This window comes from Temnothorax curvispinosus, unplaced genomic scaffold (genome assembly GCF_003070985.1).
Source record: "Temnothorax curvispinosus isolate PA1 unplaced genomic scaffold, ASM307098v1 QBEX01004747.1, whole genome shotgun sequence".
Lineage (NCBI taxonomy): Eukaryota > Metazoa > Arthropoda > Insecta > Hymenoptera > Formicidae > Temnothorax > Temnothorax curvispinosus.
In genome coordinates, this window is record NW_020214527.1 from 1,475,451 (window position 1) to 1,489,514 (window position 14,064).

The 14,064-nt window shown below is 37.4% G+C and overlaps 1 protein-coding gene across 8 annotated transcripts in view; it reads left to right on the top strand.

Moving 5' to 3' along the window:
• Window positions 1–6,616, top strand: part of LOC112453891 (TWiK family of potassium channels protein 18-like) — a 241,727-nt gene extending 235,111 nt beyond the window's left edge. For 7 of the 8 annotated variants that reach the window (XM_025014906.1, XM_025014902.1, XM_025014905.1 and 4 more), the window contains 3 exons: window positions 4,208–4,413; window positions 4,851–5,139; window positions 5,422–5,821. In XM_025014906.1, the coding sequence (XP_024870674.1) occupies window positions 4,208–4,413; window positions 4,851–5,139; window positions 5,422–5,702 (776 nt within the window). In that variant the 3' untranslated portion in view covers window positions 5,703–5,821. Of the gene's footprint in view, window positions 1–4,207; window positions 4,414–4,850; window positions 5,140–5,421 lie in introns of all 8 variants that reach the window. The other variant, XM_025014909.1, reaches the window with a different exon arrangement.
• The last annotated feature ends 7,448 nt before the right edge of the window (window positions 6,617–14,064 follow it).

Consider the following 14,064-nt stretch of genomic DNA (forward strand, 5'->3'; position numbering starts at 1 on the left):
ATTCCCTTTAATCAGAAATATCTTTTATCGTCACAATAAATTACAATATATAATAGAAATAGATAATTAAATAATAACAAACAAAACTCATGTATATAACTTTGTTATCTTATTCCATTTTTAAACTATATTATTTTGAAAAAAAGTTATATATTCTCACTTACTTCTTTTTTTAATTTTGGACGGTGTTTGCCCTGAAAATAAAATAAATCAAATATCACTAAAAATTATTTTACCTAACAAAATATAATACGTAACTTATTTTAAAAAGCTAACAATTTTCCTCGCTTTATACACAGTCATTTATACAGATTATCAAAATTATAATGTACGTATCTAATTAGCAAATAATCACTATATTGTATCCAGCATCACTATATATTTGTCGAAATGTTAACAGTTCGTGTCAACATAATAAACTTACTGCCGCAACTGCACATCGCACGAATGCTGTTCCAGTTATGACGACGAAAATAATAGTTATTACATTTTTCACTATCATTTTGCAGAAAGTTATGTGGCCGAATCAAGCCAAATGGAATCGTATAAAATATTCGATCGTTGTTTATACGTGTAAAACGTTTCACATTACACAATATTCTGTTGGATTTAAAAATCGCTGCGTCTCGCAGCACACCACGACGACTGAGGTAAGCTTTAACGAGGGCGGTGCCTTTATATGGAACAACAATCGAATTGCCATGGGTTAGAATTATGTAGGTGCGTGTACGCGACCGCCGGCTGAGAATGAGTAACTCAGCAAGCGCATGTTATTGCTAACTGATAATTAAATTTTACTGTTCCGTACGTTCGATATTTCTCTCCCACCAGTTCCTTCGACTTGGTTGGTTTGAGCATCGAGCGAGATGAGATACGCTTGTTTGATTTATTATTCTTGATACCATCTTTAAACGACCAGATGCTGTATTACTTTTATGTTACAAAGAGATTGTTCCGCCATCGAATTTCTATCGCAGAATTTAATTCTCGAATTGTCATTTGATTTGGTTGTGCAAAATATAGATTTTGCCAAAATTTTGAAACGCGACACATCGTAATGGAATTTAATTATTAAATAATTAGGTATGATTAGGAGCACATTTGTTACAGTAAACCACACGACTACGACGTTACATAAAAAAATATATTCATCCTATCTCGATTCGATGGATTAATCGCTGAAAAAAATTAATCACTGTGTATAATTGCGCGAGAGACAATATAAATATCTCATGCGGGAAATATACACAGAATAAATACGAATGTGCTGGAAAAACACAAAAATTGATCATCTTGTTTGAAAAATTCGCTCATCAAAATATTCGCACTTCGCGGAATTGCCACTAGTGCATCAAATTTTCGTTAGTTTCTTCGTTATCTCACGGATTGTTTTCAATATATCTTTTGGAAGTGATTGCTTCCCCGTGCCACGATTCCATGTGAAAGCGACCGTACTAACACTTTTCTATTAATAAAAGTGATCTCAAGGCTGAAGAGAACTATTTTCCACACTATTCTCTAGGCTTTATCTCAAAAACATTTATATTTACGCGTACACGCGCATGTATGTTCGCACGGATCAATTTATTTATATGATACGTTACATAAAGTTATTATCGCAGTAGTTGATTAGTTGCAATGGTATGTCCATTGCAATATAATAATCACCGTCGTAGGAGCTTATTGTAATTAGAAAACGCAATAATACAACAGCAATAATACTAACGACGCTCATATAAGTTCAACGTCTAATTTACAGTCTTATATTATATGTTCTAAGTAATTTTATGTCTTTTCTGTAGATATAGACGTAACCGCTTGAAATAAGATACTCAACATGTAGCCGTTACTCGCGACAAAGCGCACCGCCACTCTTTTGATTGAGCGCAGTGTATTTTTACTCGGTCGGCCAATAAAACCGAAGCTGACAATCTACTGTGTCCCCTAACAAATGACAACAGATAACAGGCGACCGAAGGGGTCGCGCCGTCGTGAAACGATAAGGTGGCGGGACAGTGACGAATAGGCCTTCGCGATCGCTCCGCGGAGCTTCCGCGGCTGCAATTCCATCGGCGATGCTCGATGCAGCCGACTGCCACTATCATATACGTACCGGGGGGCAATTCCGATAGGCGATCCATTATCTTAAGCGGCATCGAGCAATCGATTCGCGCCGCATCTCGGCCGAGAGCGCTTTTTCAGGTCCCGCCAGGACTTTCGCGCTCCGCGCAACGGTTTCTCTTCCACTCTCTTTCCATCGCCGTCCCTTTTATTCTACGCGCACGTAATTTTTTGGATTGACTCACGAAACGCGCGCGCGCGCGCGAAACTACATATTGCGCTTCTATGTTGCTTTCATCGCTCTCGTCCATATAAGGTCGACCTGTCGGGATTGGGATTGAACGATGCGCAAATATACGGCAGCTCCGCGCTGAGAACTAAAAGCTCGCGCGTTTTTGGGAAAGATATCGTTTTTCTCGCATTTCCGCGGAAGAATGAGCCTCTATTTATCTCGCGGAGATTAATGACGCTGTTTGTCGGCGATAAAATAGCCCCACGATACTTAACGTATTATTCTGTTTGGAAAAATGGGGATCGTGTATAATCAGGATTGTACGTAAAATAGAGAGCTTTAAAGCTGCTGTTACTCTTGCTGCTGCTGTTGCCGCTGCCCTGCTCTGCTTTCGCTGCCTGCGAAACTTTCGCGTCATGGCAGTAAAATTAATTGATGTAAACAACTTAGAACATATAAACGTTAATATTTTATCAAAAGCTTTAGCGATACATGCGCACATATGCACACATACAAATGAGTGAAACTTGTTACTCATATATGATAAAAAATATTTTATAAGAGAAATATACGAGGTCTTTATGATTCTTAACTGCAGTTCCTACACATCTCTTGCTAAAAAATATAAATGGATATTTATTATCGTACATAGCACGCGGTATACTAAACATACTAATCCACGATATATACTGTCAAAAGTGTCTGTATTTTTTATGACAGAAAGTGCATCATCCGTTTGAATAATTTGTTGAGAAATTTGCAATGATTAATATCATAAAAAATTTTTATGACAAAATAACTGAAGTAATGCTAGATGTCAACAGTATTGACATTTCTCTCTGGCAATATATTGTATATAAATATCGCTGTTTATTCCTACAAACTCGAGATAACGATTAGCTGTCACCAGATAAATTTTATGTTATAAATCAACAACAGGAAAAATAGTCTTTTAATGCAGCTCGTCTCCCTTCCTGCATTGCAGCGATACGGGTCGAAATTTATTAAAGCTTCGTATCTTGATCAAACAGCGCTTTTGATTGTTTTGCGAAATTGAAAAAAAAAACTCTAGTTAAGTTTTTCTCCGTAGATATTTTTATTCATCCCCCGATAGCAACCCCCGATTGGACGCTGCTGCTGCACTGTAAATTCCGCCGCTCGATCGCGAGAATCGCTTTTGGAGATTACGATTGATCGACGTTTGCCGAAACTTAAGCTTTTACGATACCGAAGAAATTCTACGAATTTTACGCTTTATGTTTCAACTTCTCGCGCGAGGGTTTACCGTTGACCTAGATATTGATTTTCCGAAACTTAATCAATTTCGGCTTAATATATTCCTCGCGGGATATGAATCGTAATACGAAAACTTGCGCCAGAATTATTCCGAGCAAAATCGTTGGGATAAACGATAATGAATTTGATTTTTATTCAGGATTTTAGACCCACTGACAAAAATGATCTCGGAACTAGAAGGGAATATTTTCCGCATCATATCCTGTACAAACTCAAGGTGCTCTGGTGCTTATATATGTGTACATACGCGCAATACATATGTACACAAATGTGTCCGCGCGCGTACACACATTTACTCGTGATCAATATACTCGTGATCCCATATTACACAAAGTTCTTATTACCGCGGTGGTTAATTAGCGTGAGCAAACCACCGCGGATATTATCCTTTAAGTATCCGGAAAGCTAACATTGTGCGAGAAATTGACTGTCGCGGTTCTATCGCCGTTCTTTTTCCGCTGTAATATCGCCATTGTATTGTACAATAGAACCACTCTCCTCATTGAAAGAAATATCTCTATAAATATCATCGCAGTATATACTTCATGTTCCGATTATCTTTTATTGATTTCGAGATTCTTGATAAACTTAAATTTCTTTCCCATTCCGTGTTCACAGGTTGCGGAAGTATCGCACCGAAATCCACTTGGGGCAAAATTGCTACGATGGGCTACGCCAGTCTTGGTATACCCTTGACCCTGGTCTACCTGTCTAGCGCGGGAGGTCTCCTGTCGAGATGCGCCAGAGGCGTCTTCACACGTGCTCTTTGCTGTTGCCTTTGCTCGAATTGCGGCTACTGTTGCTACGACGAGAGGCGGATGCAGGTTAGCGATGGCATGCCTTGCCGAAAGTTTCGCATTGTTATAGCCGATAAAAAATTCAATCACAGATTGCCAGTGATACGGTCTTTCTCAATTGTTGAACAAGCCGGGTGTACGTGATGGGAAATGTATGTGTCGCATCAGCTCGACATATGCATAGTCTATGTCGGGCAGGATACGCATGTCCTGTACGATCGATAAGGATTAATCGCCACCGTAGTATTGATTGGTTATTGTTAGAGCGCTATTCAAATAAAATTGGATCAGCCTTCGAAACCCGGTACTCGAAACACAAGAGTGTAAACGATGTTGGCGTTCACTCGAAAATGTTGCGATGCAACATGAATGTAATTGGCACACGTGTAGAATGGTCATTCACGTGTGTTGACGCGCAGATATGAACGGATTTTCCATTTTCGGGTATTTTTTCGTATACACAGGAGAAAGAGCGGCGAATGAGAAAGAAACGGCAGCAGGAGGAACTGGCGCAGCAGCAGCAGCAACAGCTACAGCTGCAGGAGCCCTTTTACGTTCGCGCGAATGCATCGACGTTCACCAGCACCGTGGAAATTAAGGCCAGCCCGAAAGACGAGGTGTCGAGTCTCGGTTCGGGCGACAGGCCGAACGTCACCATACTCGCGCCAATCAGTATCTGTCTCGGCGCAATGCTGTGTTACATCATTGCCGGAGCATTCACCCTGCACAAATTGGACGGTTGGTCATTCGTAGGTAAGTCCCGTGCATGTCGGGAAAAAACCTCATAAACTTTGTGTTCAGTGTTGCGTCACTTCTCGACATGAATTCCGATAGTTTCCGCGATATGAACATATCTCGGTGAGCCTCAAAGCGCTTCGAAATTAACGCGGCCGTATTTTCTCATATCAGATTGGCATGCATAAATTCTGCGACGTAATATACGCAGTGCGCAATATACGTAAACATGATATATGTATAGATATAAAGCTTGTACCTTCTTTAAAAGTTAACGGCTAGCGCTTTTTCCACATCTAGACGCGAGCTATTTCTGCTTCATGAGCCTGAGCACTATCGGCTTCGGCGACATGGTGCCCGGTTCTTATCCTCGTCACACCCTCGCCGACTCGAGAAACGTGACGGTCTGGTTCTGCTCCTGCTACATAATGTCCGGGATGGCCCTGACGGCGATGTGCTTCAACATCCTCCACGACGAGATCGTCCATCGGCTGAGTCACCAAACGGACAAGCAGGAGCCGGTGAAGCCGAGCTCGTCCGTAGACGAGCTATCAACGGACCCGTTCGCGCTGACCTCGTGACAATTTCCGTCGGGCAATCTGTGCCACAGGAACGGCACCGACGAGAACAATATATGTGGCACGGAACCACCCACCAATATATTCGCGCACGAAAACGAGATCAACATTCTGAAGGACACTTTCAATCAGGTGGACGTTACCAGAGATTGCAAGCCGATCCTGAAACTCGAGGATCACGTCCCGCCGATCTCTGCCGTCTATATGTTGCCCAAGGTCGACGAGGAGGCCGAGGAAAATACGGAAATGTGAAACTTGGACGCGGATTTCCGGAGATTGACAGTCCGGCGGCCGGGTTCAATCAATTGGAGATTACCCAGCAGCGTTTTTACGGATCGTAACCCAGATGGATAGGTATATATGACACGTTATATATGCTAAATCGTCAGATCGCGATGAAAAGACGTTTTTGTTGAATCTATTATTAACGTTGAATTTACAGTTAAGACACGCTAACAACTTTAATAAAATCACGAAAATAACGTGCCTGTTAAAATTGCCCGTAAACTTTATATCTTCGTTTCTTTTTATTAGGAACATAGATATAGTGTTGTGTAATTTTCCAATGTAAATTTAGAAAATTCCAATTAGCAACTTCATATAGTTATCTACTAATATCGTCGTGATGTGATAAACGATTGTGTACGATGTTTTTTATGTTGTAACGTTTTTTACACTATCTTAATATACTGTTTTACGTGTCTAGATTCAACGATTAATGATGGAATCATTAATACGTATCCATCAGTGATAATACTAATGAGCATAAATGAACGCGTATACAGAGCGCTATCTGGGACACGTTCAAAAAAATTCAAAAATAAGTGCTTGAACCGTTGGCGCAAGTAGGACATCCTCCTTGAAATCGATACAAGATAGCTCTCATTTTCGCTCGTATATGACAAGAACAATAAATGGATTGACATAAAAATGAAAATTCTGCAATTTTATAAGTTCAATTGTTCCTTTCATCTTGAAACTTATATCATAATTCAAATCATAATTAAAATAAAATCATGATAATGTGATATATAATATTGATACTTTCTACTTGTGTAAAAGTGGCTGTTTGTAAGATTTAAAGGTAATTTATTTATAACGACACGTTATGTATTTTTTTTTATAAATACAGTATATTATATAAGTTCTAAGTAAGAAGCATCAAGACAGGCAAAGTCTCTCAAATATCGTAGAAATTTTTTGAACTTCCACCAGACGTTGCCAGGTTAATTTTGAAGTGTCTTTAATAAATGTTTGCTGCATATTGCTGGAATATGAAGTTACCGCTTTCATAAAAACAGGATGTTACGTACCGAAAGACTAAATGCAAATAGCGTTGCCAAAGTTTACTTTATGCTGATTAAGGGCACAAATTATTATTAAAGAAATATAGCATTCCAAGGTACAGATGTGCCATTTAAAGTCGCTGCTTGTAAGTGCAGTTTTGCGACGCTTTGCGTCGTGTAGCTTAAAGTAATACGGATTAATTGAAGAAATCACAAAGAGTATAAAATTCCTGGAGCTGAAGCCATGAGTAATTATCTATTACGACTCAGACGTTCGCGTACCGACATTAACGACAGGAAATTACGTTTACGTCGTCGATAAAATGAATAGAGCAAATGACCGGCATAAAATAATTTCCCAAGAGGCAATAGTGCATTTCATTCGCGGCCGGTATGCTATTCGTGCGCGGAAATGTTGAAACTTTTCTTTTATTTCCCTATCGTCTTTATTCGCGTCACGTACCGTTGCTGTGTTTCCTAAGAAAGCCGTGGAATCGACTGAAAAATTGATATTTCTTCAATATAAATAACGCCTTAAAAATATAGTGTCTTGAAGATACTACATGCAAAAAAAAATACTAAGATAAAATTCTAAAAATAATTCTATATAAATATAAGTAAAGAATGTGTACACATCAAAAATGCATCTTCAAACATAAACTTTGAAGATTTGTCAAATCATCCCTCGAGAATCGATATATAGTTGTTGTTATCGAAAGTACTTTCACCACTTCGCTTTACGACCCATTTTCCAGAAAGTCTGATTCATAATAAAACAGTAGATCTGGCTGAGTTTTCGGCGAATTAACATATCTCTCGAATAAAAATATCATTAATTTTACAGTACCTAAATCATGAGGGAATTTTTTTTCCACGGGATTTTTTTCGTGAAATTAATTTCCAATAATGTCGGGTTTATGCTCGACATCGATTCCTTAACGATCATAACACGAGCGAAATCGTTTGAGCGAATTCGATATTTCCGCGGATTTCATCCGTTTAATATTCAATGAGATTTCGAGGACGTCCTGTCTTGCGAACGGGGACCGACTTAACGTTTCTACACGCCTACTTAGATAGGGACATGTAAGGATTTTTTATATTTCCGTACTTAAGCGTTCACAAGGTATAAAACGCGTTCTTGTCTGTAACATAATTAAGCTATCGATCCTTGCGTCTAGCTCCGGACAGATTGAAGGTACACACGTACGCGGTTACTCGCACGCATACCCGTTTATCGATCGATCTGTCACTTTTCCTACGTCCTCGCGATTCTACCAAACTGTAATTTCAATCACACTGCCGTACGTGGAAAGCTGTGAAGATAGCGACCCGATTATCGTTGAACAAAGATCACGTTCTCCGAGAATGATATGAGCGACATTTAAAGTGGAGAAATCGTTTAAAGATATTGACTGTTCGCATACGCAAAAAAAACTACAGAATATTTTAATCGTAATATCAACTCAATGAGTTGAGAAACGATCGTTTGTTCAACGATAATTGTCAGCGAGTCTTGTAATATTGTAATAATAATTAGCAACGTGTTGTTTGTTATACTGCCATCGGCTGGACGCTGGAATCAAATGAATGAATGAAGTCAAATTCTGTGCTCAAGAACAATAACTAAGGTACTTACGGATAAGCATTAATCCCTAAGGATATTGCGTTTAGGACGACTAATCTCCGTTCTTTCATATTGATACTCGAATAGTCTACGAGAAGTGCGTAAAACAAAGCATAACTGTGAATTAGCTGTAAATGATTATTTTCGTTGCGTATGGGGCAACCTCTGTGCGCGTGGCGATTAATATTAATAAGCATGCCACACCTATGTTGCCATATTAAATATTCTTTACATATCTTTACGCGGATATAGATTATATAATTTAAAATCTAATATAATGTTAGAATAAAATATATGTTAAATTCAAAACTTGTACTTTTTTTTATACTAGATAAATTTTTTTTGCGAGAGTATGATGTAAAAATAAAAAGTGCGCCTAACCGACGCGAAACCTTGTCACGCACGACGCGGAGGAGCGAAATGGTCCCGGAGCGACTTAAAAAATGTCCCTTCTTCTGTTTCCTGTAACATATCATACGGTATAAGGGATTTTGTCGGCCGTCTCTTCACTTATACGAGCGATCGTACGTACGTTACCTCGATATTAAAAGCGCCGAGCGAATCGCTGAGAAGGCTGTAGGACCCCGCCGTGCAACTTGCGAGAGAATTTCGTACGGTGTCTAATGACAATCGATACTGGCTTGAGCAGTTGCTAGAGTTATCGTTATCACTCCGTCGGTGATTCGATGGAGGGTCGTGGCCGGCAGCCAAGACAAACTTTACTTTGGTGCTCGTACCAAGCCATCCAGCCATCGATCCAACCTACCCGCCCGTACAAACTTCCTCACACTCGAGTTCGAGTCGAAGCGGGGCGCTTGCTCCAAGCTGGCGCTACGGCGATTTGTTGCGAGAATCTATTTACAACTTTCCATATACGTCCCCGTGTACGCGAGGAATCGTGCAATAACCGCCGGCGTGTCACGATTGCGAATGCCGGAGGAAATGTTTAAAAGTTTGGCCGCCGCATTCCTTGGTTAAGGATAGGGTACCACGAAAAAAAAAAGGAGAAAATGATATCTCGCGCGATCGATATTTTGCATAACGCCCTGATTAAAGTTTTATTAATCGATATTCTTGCATGGTACTTAGGACTTACAGTTTTCTTTTAGTCGTGCTATTTTAGATCACTTTTAATTCTTTCACGAAGTTTCCTCTCGAGATAATAGACTCATTTACAAGGTGAACTTGTGAAGCGAATTAAAGTTTGACGTAACTTTTCACGCGGATATTGAATTCGTTAAATGTAAGTGAATTTGGCTACATCAAGGAAACATATATATCCTGTCGCATCATCACTTTGCTACTCATGAATGATGAAGAAGGTTAAAAAAATAAAGAAAAAACTTTATGCAATCTTGCATACTTCACTTAAAAAAATTTTAATTATATCTCTTCAGTGCGATTTTATATTAGATTAATTTTATGCATATTATTATATGTATTTCTGAGGACTTTTAATATATCATTCTCAATAAGAAGAAGGTTGAAAATGTGAGAGAGACTTTTCTATTCTATTTCTATTCTCGTATCACATTCGTATATTTTATTTGTGTTTTCATGCATAACAGATTATGAGATAAAAATTTTACAAGCATTGAAGCAAAAGAAAACGACCTTATTTTTCCAGATTAGTATAATTACCGTTACAATATATAGCAGATTGTGGCTGGCAATTTTTTTATGTCCATATATAACGCCGTCTATGAGTCCAGGATGAGGTCCCAACGCGGCAAAAGTCCAGGTCGGCTTCTCTCCTTTCACAGGATTTTCTTTCCTATGTAGCTCCTCATCTTTCGCCCTTACGTTCCGGTTTCCTCTGTCGTACTCCAGGGAAATATAACCGAGTTCAAAGCTCTCGATGGTCGACACGAAACTTTAGCGCGACAATTTTGCACGAGAAATATCCAATGAAAGTCAAACGCCACGGGATTCAGCCTCATCGGTGCGTTTCAACCTTGGGGGAAAAAAAAAGAGGAAGAAAAGCAAATCCTGCCCGACCTTCCAACAGCCGACTTAATGGAATTAATGGTTTTCTGCTGTCGCCTTACATATTCATTCTGTGAGTGAATCAGCCTGTGAGCCGTCGAGTTTTCGAAAACTTCAGAAAGTCGAATCTATGTCTCTTGATACTCAATTGCGCTTCTACCGAGGGCAATTAGTGATCTTGCTACTTCTGGCTACTATCATTTCATAGGACCTGAGTAAAGTACTACTAAATTAAAGCAAACTCACTTTGCACAAAGTTAGCAATATTTGATCAATGTGCTTACTTCTAACTTATTCATTTTTATCTCGTTTTATTTCGTTCCTATCCTCATAGCTCGAACATCCTCAGTGAAAAATTATTTAATAACATTTCTTCATAAAAATAAAATAATTATTTATGTATTTATTTCAGTTTAAGGCAAACATTAAGATAAATAAGTGTTTGCTATCCAGAGGAATCATTATCGTTACCACTGAAGCGAACCATCAAGGAGAAATTGCAGGAGAGGAAATCTCGGAAGAGAGATATCTCAGAAGTAAAATCTCATTTATAAGTATCTGAGTTGCAACAATATCCTGACGATATTTCAATTTTCGTAATTAATGAATTAACGAGATTTGCTCCTGCCGTCCTACATTGCAAGTCTTACAAAAATGTGCCGTCAGTAATAATGTAATATTTTAGCACAAATTGATATTAAATGTAATCAAGCGTATTACTAAATCCATATTTCTGATGTATTTTTGTTCCATCTCATTATAACAAATTTATGACTGTTTATTAAGTTACTGTCATGTTAAAGTAAAATAAAAAGTGCATTTTTTAATTTATGCATTTAATTATGCCATTTTTAATAAGAAAACGCATAACTTAATCGAATAACCTGCAAGCCCTTTGTTTCATAAAGTGAGTATACCGATACATGCCGATGACGTTAATGAAATATTACTTGTACATAGCATCAATATATGATTGTACGATAACATTATATTAGTATTTATTGTTAGAATGTCAAGTCCAGTTATTTCGAGTCGTATTCGTCATGACTCGCTTGTCGATCGCTTTCATTGAAGCTCACGGTTGTAAATACGATATTGTCCTAGAATGTAATAGATTGAATGTGGAAAAAATCTTGTTAGATCTTGTTATTGGACAACAAATAACTTGGGAAATTTTCCATTATCGTAATATCGATTGATATCAACTTATTTAATTTGTCAATGTGAGAGGAAATTAAATGTTGCAAATATGCAAGAAATGTCCGTGTTGGATTTGGGTGGATTTTATTCATGTGTTTGAGATTTTATCGTTAATAGAATTTAAGGAATATTCATTCTTCTTGTTGTTTTACGTTAAAGATGTACGTAAAAAGACTTTATATAAGATACACTTTTATTTTCTAAATAGAGCATACACACATCAGAAAGCAAAATAATCGAGTTCGTCTAAAGATATTGCAATAAATAATCGTTTTCTTGGAAAATTAACGGTGGTATCTCATTTACAAAAAGCTTTAAGTGAATAAATAATTTCGAAATTTGTAAACTGTTGTCAGAAATTCTGGAAAAGAAAAATATAAGATGTTTGCTAAGTAACGTACAATGCGACAGTAATCCTTTCCATGTTCTGCTCATAAATCATCTCAATAATTCTTTGCGCGAGCAGAGGAAATCTTAATAAATGTCTGATTCTCTAAACTTCGGGCGCATCGTCGATCAAAACAAAGTTTTCTATACGCTTATAAGCGACCTGCTGTGTCCGCGAATTAATCATAGTTAAAGTTTTCCGAGGTTCGCTTATGAACTCATTTTTTTTCCGACGATCATACATTCCTGGAAGATACACAAGCATCTGTAACGAAGTTTAAGATTTCCGTCTTGATAAGGTCTGACGATGCTAAAAATAACGCATAATTTTTACCGTGTTCAAAATGTTTTTTAAAGAAATCGATTATTTAAGAAATATCCGAAATATATGCAGGGAGAACTGATGTCAGAAGGGCACATATATAGGCGTACACACACACGGTGGACATACTATCGTCTCTCAGATTCCACGTTATATACCGAAACTAAAAGTCTTATATTATATTCTGTAAATAGCTATGAGGGCGAACGAGGTGCGGAGTATTGGCCGACGAAATTGTAAAATACAAAGCGAACGATTTGCTGGGTATTGTACGTCTGTATAATCATTTGTCAAGCAATGTATCCTACGATAGGAGATAATAAAGAAGACATCAAAAATCTCAGTCAGTCCTCTTATTCTGTAGTCTGTGCATACTACCTTAGTGTCTCTTTATGTACGGTATATATATTTTAGTATCCTCTTACATTATATGATGCGCAAACGTCAGTTATACGTAAACTTTCTTTGAAATCCTAACTTTCAATAGCTCTTAATTTCTGTTGGTATACATATATATTGACCGTGATGAAAATTTGCCTGATTGATTTTTATGTTGTACGTTAGAATAAACTAATCAACCTTTTGATCTTCAACAATATCATGCGTCGGTGTAACGATCTGTGTCTAATCGTTAATCTTTATTCGTTCCACTCATTCACTCGCACATACCTTATCTTACCACCAATACGACACCACTAACTCTTGTCGCAAATATATTGCCAAGAAGATTAAGAAATAAAGTATTTTTAATTCTTCTTCAATTAAAAAAAAAAAAATAGTATTATTTGAAAAGTAAAGAATTTGAAGATATGGATTTATATATATATTACACTGAACATCAACCGCTTTAAACATAAAAATCGTGAATTTTATTATATATATTTATAATTACGTGCGTTATATTTGTTAAAATACACGAAAATATTATTCATCTTAACGCAAAGGTGAATTTCTCCGGGCAATACATCTCGCTCGCGATTACAACTTGCCGTGCAGACGGTACTAAAGCCAATATGCTTCAGATGCCAATATCCTATCGATGCAGTGATACAACCGGATTGAAAATGATTTCCATCTTTTATCGCCGTAATTCTGTATAATTCGATGTAAGGCCTAATCACGCGATAAATACGAATGCCGTTCGGAGTAATTAAGAAGCAACGATAATGGTAATAGAAATGTTCCTGTCGGTGAAAGATACCGTGCAACAATAATTCATATATCGTGATTGATTGGTAAGATATGGTCGATACGGTAAATTAAATTACCATTCAACAAGCAGAAGCGATTTCGTAATTAGTACAATAGAACACTCAAATTAAACCATCAAATCTTGCTATACCGTGATCCGTAGAAATAAAAAAGGAATACTTCTACAAGTATTAGCAAGAATCAAAGATACTTGATTAATTAACAATAAGTTTGTTTAAAATATTAATTCATTATATTTTCGATAATAATTAATTATCAAGGAATATGTATTAAAAGTACTTATTAATATATAAAATAATAACTTATATGTTTGGAATGTTTTTGCAAATTAATTATAAAATATTC